The 7797-nt window shown below is 51.8% G+C and overlaps 1 protein-coding gene across 1 annotated transcript in view; it reads left to right on the top strand.

Moving 5' to 3' along the window:
- HOXC10 (homeobox C10) overlaps positions 1-3959 on the top strand; it is a 5188-nt gene extending 1229 nt beyond the window's left edge. The window contains exon 2 of the mRNA XM_005869144.2: positions 2839-3959. Coding sequence (XP_005869206.1) covers positions 2839-3116 — 278 coding nt within the window. The 3' untranslated portion in view covers positions 3117-3959. The remainder of the gene's footprint in view (positions 1-2838) is intronic.
- Positions 3960-7797: the final 3838 nt, after the last annotated feature.

Genomic DNA, 7797 nt, shown 5'->3' with positions numbered 1-7797 from the left:
CGCGGACCGCCTGCAGCTGCCCAGGCCGGATGACCACTCCCAGGCCTGTGCTGGGTTTGGTTTGCTTGCTCTACGCTGTTGTCCTGGTGGGGGCTGATGTCCCCCGCTCAGGTCAGAAGCTTGCAAAAAGCTTAAAATGGAGATCTTGGGTCAGGGACTAAGGAAGACTGGGGAGAAAGGAGATTTCGCTTTATACTGTGTTTTTCCAGTTGAAAATTGTGTCCTGTGAAGCGCGATTTGTTGTTTGTGTGTCTCATCTGTGCGTGTGGTTTGGGCTCCTGCGGTTTGGGGCCGGGCCGGGGCCTAGGGCAGCGGGGCTGGAGCGGAAGAGGTGGAGGTGAAAGGCTGCCCGCCGCGTCCCTCCCTCCCCCAGACGCCTAGCCTGGGTATGGCGTTGGAAAGGGGCATTTGGACTGTTGTAAGTTTTTTGTCCCCCTTTTAATTTTTTTTCTTTTCCTTTTCTCTGGTTAAATTTTTTTTCGTTGGTTTCTGATAGCTGCTTACAAATGAGTGGTTGGGAAATTTCTGTGTGAATGGCAAGGAAGTGTGGCTTTAGTTGCTTTGCATTGTGATTTTGGTTTGCGAGAAAGCTTAGTCAGAGTTCAAGCTCAGGGTTCAAGATTCATTTTTGCTGCAGGAACTGGAGGCCTTCGGGACCTTTCTCTGACACCTGGGGAAAGAATGTGGAGGAAACGGGAGCAGTGGAGTGAGGCTGAGGAGACTTACTCTCCCCGAAAAGTTGGAGCCAAAAGCATCAGGAAGGCCCAACTGGGAGGGGAGGAATAACGCTGCTCCCCAAGGCACTGGCTCCTGGGCGCTGTATATAAGAGGGGCTGCCTGGGTGTTGAGGCGGATGGACTTGTTAGAGCTGAGCAGCCTGGATCTTGTGGTGCTTTGTATATGGATGCGGCACACGCATGCCTGGCGACCTGTGTCACACTCACACACACCCCTCTCACATGCTCCGCACACACTCACACATGCCTGCGCACACTCACACACTCTCTCTTTTGGGGGGCAAGGGCTAAGCCTCCCTCCCCCCTCAGTTCTCCTCTGCAAAGGTGGCCTTGACAAATTACCTCATGGAGACCCTGGCCAGAAGATCAGGTGTGTTCAGGATTGAGCGTGAGGGGGAGAGTGAGGCACCCACACCCACAAAGCCTTCATGGTGGCATTTGTGCAACATGAAAGTTTAATTTTATACCCTTTCCTCAGACCCTGAGCTTGGTTGGGGTGTAGATATGTAGGGTAGGAAAAGCTGTCCTAGCCCCACCAAAAGCAAAGTCAAGGTTAATAAGTCCACCTCCTGACTCAAACTGCCCCCTTTCTGGTAGGCTCCATTTTCTCTCCTGCCCTCCCCCCAACAATCTAAGTCCTCCCACCCCAATTAATCCCTCTCAGTCCGCTCTTTGCCTCTGCCCTTCTTGCCTCCCCTCTCCCATTTTGATGTCTCCACCTGGCCAGAGGCAAGAGGGCTTTCGGCCAGACTTCACCATTTGTAATTTCTTCCTTTCCTCCAAAACCCAACAAACCTAATAAGAAAATAAACAAGACAGAGTTAGATGTGAAAAGCCTTTCAATAATTTGACTTGGAGGCTTCAGGTGCAGAGGTGGGAGCAGAATGAAGGGCATTTGGATGTTTTAAACTACAGCCTCAAGTTTGCGTTTTTTCTGGTGCTTCCTGGTTCCCCTGCCCCCCCCCCCCATCAAGATGAGATCCAGGAAGCTGGCGATTTCATTTGGCATTTGGGAGACAGAGTGCAGAACCATCAGCAGAGTCCTTTGCTGGGTGCCCATCTCTGGTCTCTGGACTCTGGGTTTTTCCCTAGAAAAGATGGCCCAGATCTCTTTTGCTGCTTGAAGAGTAAGGCCGGTCCATTTCAGCAAGAACATGGTCCAGGGAGAGAAGCTATCAATAAGATAATGGGAAATACACACTCTACTTGTAGTATCTCCTTATATAAATAACATGTCTGCATATGTGTAGGAGAATGCTTCTTTGCAGGAATACTACACACATACATGCAGGCATCCATCTCTACGTAGACCAGGCAGGAGATTTCCAAGAGGCTGCATTTCCTCAGGATATCTCTCTCCCTTGACCTTAGGTCCTATGGCCAGGGCTGTTGTCCGAGGACCTCTCAGCATGCCCCAGAACTGTTGCCCCTGACCTCTGCTGCCTGTACAAGTTCCCTGGCCTCAGCGGTTGACACCCGGGGGAAATGGCCAGGAGAGGAAGCGCTGGCAATGGGAGATCAAATGGGACAGTGTCATTCTGTGGCACTTCAGGTGGGAGCAGGGACCAGAGGTCTGGTATGGGACAGCTGCAATGGCCACTGGCTGCAGAGAATGGGGCGCCATCCCTCCACTGAGTTGAAAGGGGTCAGAGCTCTCTGGGAATTGCTCTAGCCAGCAGGATGGACTCTGCCACCCAGTCTGGGGCCTGGAAAATGCTTTTCCTTCTGGCTGGATTTTTCCAGAGCTGGAATGGAGCAGAGAGGAGGGAGGGCCTGGTGAGGTTTCAAGTGCCCACCAGGGTCAGCAAGCTGAGGGAGTGGGGAGTACTCAGAATCTGCTAGGTCAAGGTGGATTGGGGTAATTTAAATTTAATAAATGCTTTGGAGGCAAGAACCTCCTGTCTTTCTCCCCTGTAAATCCAGACCCCAAAGATATTCTAAGGGCCCTGAGCCCAAGAGGACCCCACCAGCCAGGCCTGTGGAACAAGAGCAGCTACCCTGTATTCCATCAGCCGCCCCACAGCAGGCTGGCAAAGGCTGCAGCATTCTGGAGGGCTTGCCTCTGCAGGGATACTTATGTAAATAATGTTATTTTTAACAGAGGAGATAAAGGCAGAAAACACCACAGGAAATTGGCTGACAGCAAAGAGCGGAAGGAAGAAGAGGTGCCCCTATACTAAACACCAGACGCTGGAATTGGAGAAGGAATTTCTGTTCAATATGTATTTGACGCGAGAGCGCCGCCTGGAGATTAGCAAGACCATTAACCTTACAGACAGACAAGTCAAAATCTGGTTTCAAAATCGCAGAATGAAACTCAAGAAAATGAACCGAGAGAATCGGATCCGGGAACTGACTTCCAATTTTAATTTCACCTGAGCCCTTGGCCTCCCTTCCTCCTCCCCTCTCCCCCCACCCCTTTCTTCCTTTCCCCGCCCCTCCTCCCTTTGTGCCTGGTGGTATATTTTTTCCCTCCCTGAGTATAAATGCAACGCGCCTGCAAAAAAGGCAAAGACCTCAGACTCTCCTTCCAAGGGACCAATGGTTCGTGCTGTGAAGATGCGTCCACCTAAAGCATGAGAAATGGGGTGCAGGGGCTTGGGGTGTGGCGTGCCTGCATAGATAAGGGTGGGAGTGTGACTGGTGTGTGTGTCAACCCCTCACTCACCCACGCACTCACACACAGCATCCTGTTCTCTATGCAAAGTTAAGGTCGAATACACCCAATGGGGGGGAGGGGGGGAAAGAGGACAGAAATGAACCAGAGAAGGTCTGTAATCCCACAGAGCACAGTCAGAATTGCTCCTTTCTTGCTGTATTTCCTCCTTAGAATAGACGTTTTGGGAAGTTCGGCTAGTGTTTGTATGTCCATCGTAGCACCCAGCGCCTCCACCAAACCCTCTCCGTGTCTTTACCTCCCAGTCGCTCAGAGAATCTGCTTGAAGTCTTGTATTTGTACTGCTTTCTGCATTTCTCCCATCCTCCTAGCACCCCACATCCCCCATTCACTGGCATCTGAAAATTTCCATCCAGAGGAACAAAAAATTTAAAAATAGAGCATAGTGAAGCAAAGACAGACCCCCCCCTGCCCCGCCAATATCACCCTGTCCCTGTCTGGCAGTTGTGTTATTTAAAGATATTCTGTATGTTGTATCTTTTGCATGTAGCTTCCTTAATGGAGAAAAAAAATCCTAATAAATTTCCAGAATCATAATCCTCAAATGGGTGGTTTTTGTATTTAGTGGTTTTTTTTAGCGACACCCCCTCCCTAAAGAGGCTGAGTGTGTGGATGTGTGTGTTTTGTGTTTGACTCATCTCCTAGAGCCTTTCTAGAACGTCTCTTGGCGGGTTTAATGTAAGTGAGAGACCATAACGTTGATTTAAATATTATCCAGGTGACCACAATAAGTCAAGGTCATAAAACAGTAATGTCAGGACGGTCTTGGTGCGCGCGAGAGGTGGATTTTATGATCTGCAAATATAATGTGGTGCTGCAGTAAAAGATGCATTTAAAGGTGACTGGAGGAGGGAAAGAGGCAGAGAGCAAACTGCAATCTTGAGGAGCAGACGGATCTGATTGCCTGGGGTGCTGGGCCAGGCACACCCCACCGCTGCCCGGGGGAACCCCAAGAGCTCCCCACCTATCCAAAGAGAGGAATAAACTTAACCGCTGGAGGGGGACACGAGGAGCTCAGCCACCCCCCTCCCCTCGACAGCAGCAGCAGAAGCGCCGGCAGCGGCAGGAGGAGGAGGCGGCGACAAGGTAGGAGAAGCGGTTTCTTGTTCTTCTCTTGGCGGCAGAGTGGGGACCAGCAGCGTCCCCAGGTGCCCGGTGCACGGCGGGCAGAACAGGAAGGAAGGAGTTTTGGGCACCCGAGCTTTCCGAGAGCCCGGGCTTGCTTGTGGACTTGTGGATGCTGGCAGCGGAGGGCAGTGGCCGTGAGCTCCCTTTCCTCCCCTCCTCGGCCTGTTGCTGTGGGGTCCAGTGGTTAAACGGGTAAATTGGTAGGTTTTGGCTTCTTTCTCTTCCGCTGGCACTTAGGGTTGCCTCGAGGTTGACACATGGATCTCGATGTCGCTCCGTCTGGCTGTCTGCTGAGGGGAGCAGAGGGAGGGTGGGCTGGAGAGGGTTGGAGCTTGACGCTTAGGTTTTTCTGCTTTCTGCTGGTTTGGATGTGAGCCTTATCCAGGCTCTCGGTCCCCACACTCCCTAACCATGGGGCTTTGCCAGGCAAGTGGCCTGATTGGAAGAGGCGCTGGAGCACAGGCTCTGTGGTTCGGCTACCCACAAAAGCAGGGAAGCCAGAGTTGAGCTGAGAGGGAGAGGATCAGAGGGAATCTAGGAGGAGAGTGCGGAAGAGCCCGATGGACAAGACAGGCGACCCAGCTCAAGAGTGGAAGGACGGACACTTGGGCTTCCCCCAGGGCCAGGGCCAGAGGCAGGGGAATGGGTCCGCTGCGGTGCTGGAGGTGGGGCGTGGGTTTGGTGACTGGAGGTCCCATTTCATCAGCATTTCCCTGAACATTTTGCTTGGACCAGAAGCTGATGAGGCAGTCAGACCCCTACCCACCCAGCCACCCTAAGTCTACTCTCTAGTCTTTAGGGAGGTTGTGGGGGCGGAAAGGGGGACGGGGCTGAATTTCTTCCTTCCCCAACCCCCTTCCCTTCTCCTCCCGATAGATGCAAAGCTGAATCTCCCGCCCTGCTCGCTCAGCTGATCTGTGGCTTAGGTAGTTTCATGTTGTTGGGATTGAGTTTTGAACTCGGCAACAAGAAACTGCCTGAGTTACATCAGTCGGTTTTCGTCGAGGGCCCCAACCCACCTATCCAGCTCCGTCCCTCCCCTGTGGGCCTGCCCCACAGCCCCCTTCCAGGTAGGGCACATTGGATACAGACTGAGGAGGGCAAGCTGTGAGTGGGGCCAGGCCGGGCAAGCCTGAAAACCCCACTTTCTACAGTCTACTCCTCAGCCTGTCCCAATCCCTGGGGCTCAGGGAGAGGAGTTTCTCCTGCAGCTATTGTTTCCTGGACTCAGCTGATGGAGACAGACAAAGACGGTCTAGCCAATTCCAAGGAAATTGAGGAATTTGAGTGAGAGGTGGTCTGGCAGGCCAGCCAGGGTAGGGCAGGGTCATTAGGAGAGAGAAGAGCACAGAAAGAGAAGGGAGTCTCTGGAAGGGTTAGTTTCCCTCACCTGCCACCTCCAAAGAAAAACTATGCCTCCAGAAGGCTGGGGCGAAGCTTCCCCTTAGAAAAGTGGGGTGCCCGGGGGTCCCAACAATTGGGGACCTCTGAGCACTAGCTTGTTCACCTTCCCTCCCCCTCTATAGCTCCCTGCCCAGGAGAAGGGCATAGTTAGGGTGTTAGTAAGAAAGCATCAAGTCCAAGTAGAAATGCTCCCCCCACCTCCCACACACACACACTAGGAAACATTAGGGCAAGAACCTAGCTAGCTCTGGTCTCAGTCTAGCTGTCTGTGGCCCGTAGGCCTTGGGCTGTGGTGTCTGTGGCTGTCAGGCAGCTGCTTGTCTTTCATTGTGTGGAAATGTCTGGGTGAATGGAGGCTGCCAGTGCCCACCTTTACCATATTGTTGGGAAGGCTGTTGGCTGATGCCAGGGAAGGAGGGGAGGAAATGGAGTGAGAGGAAATCTGAGCAATGTGAAACTTTGCAAAGCTGCTTCCCCTCCTTCGCCATCCACCCCTTGCCCTTGGTTCCTCAATTCTGGACCCTGTTGCTAGAGAGAAGCTCTCAAAAGAGGTTTCTCTGCCTGTGGAGAAAAATGGGGGGGGGGGAGAATCCAGGAGAGTGGGGAGATATACCCCAGTTCTCAGAGAGACTGGGAAAGAGAAAGCCAAAAGGAGGACAGGTTTTCTTACTTGGGAATTATTATGATTATTAAAACATTATAAACTTTCAGACAGGGAAATAAAGTCATGTCCCTGTAACAAAACATATACATGGAGTTCCATATTCTTGCAATTGTCTGCTAGGGGATATCTGTAACCTTGTATGAGTGTGGGTCTCTGTTTCTACATCCCTGTCTCCTCTAGGCTCTCTCAAATCCCCTATATATATTTACCTGCATGCTCACTTATTTTTCTCTATGTTATACAACGAGATTTATTTTCACCCTGAGGAGGATAGAGGAGAAAATGGGAATAGAGCCTCTCTTCACTCCAGCTGAATTTGTCAGGTTGACTTTCCATCTGTTCCTTAGCCATTTGTAGGGGGAAAAATATCTTTCCTTGGATGGAAGTGCTCAAATCTCTCTATGGCTCTCAGGGAATAGGGAGGTTTTCAGAGAAGAAGACCAGCTGGTTAGAGGCAGGCAGGGGGACCCCCTGTTTGGGAGCCCCCAGCCATCTCTGAATTTTCAGGTTGCCAGAAGCACCGGCCAGTTGGATGAAATGAGTCCCCAGTAAAGGCGGGTGCTCAGGAGTGCCTGTCTTGGAGACTGGGTCCCTGATGGGCCGAAATTCACCAAGGAAGGGCTTCTGCGCTTTGGGTCTCTCTGCCTCCATTTCTGTTTCAGAGCCCAAGAGCTGATGGGGGTTGGTCACTGAGCCTTGGGTCTGGGTGTCCAGCCCAAAAGAATCCTGGTGAATGGGGTGAGTTCTCATGGGGCCAAGGTGAGGGCCAGTCTGATGGCCAGCGTCTGCCCCGAGGCCCCTGGGGCCATGGATCATGGCTAAGGTGGTGGTGATTATTTATTCGCTTCGCTGGAAGGGAGTCTTCAGAAGAAACAGCGTGAAGAGGAGGGGAAAAATTATCTCTCTCGTCTGCAGATATTAAGATGGATTTTTATTTCTTAAAGGACCCTCCCCGCCGAGAGCGCATAAGCGTAAACTTAATATATGCTCCACAGCCCAACTCCAGAAATCGCAATAAAAAGTTAAAACCTCCCCTACTGGTTTTTTTTAATTATGATATGGGAAAGAGGAACAGGATTTATAGAGCTGAACTCTCGGCATGTGAGTGTTTAAGACTTGTGGGAGAAGGAGGAAAAGGCAAGAGCTCGCCAAGGAGAGCCTGGGGCTCTGAGATCTCTCGCGGCTGC

This window comes from Myotis brandtii, unplaced genomic scaffold (assembly GCF_000412655.1).
Source record: "Myotis brandtii unplaced genomic scaffold, ASM41265v1 scaffold29, whole genome shotgun sequence".
In the NCBI taxonomy this organism is placed as follows: domain Eukaryota; kingdom Metazoa; phylum Chordata; class Mammalia; order Chiroptera; family Vespertilionidae; genus Myotis; species Myotis brandtii.
The sequence above is the reverse complement of the archived record's forward strand: the minus strand, read 5'-3'. Positions and strand labels throughout refer to the sequence as shown.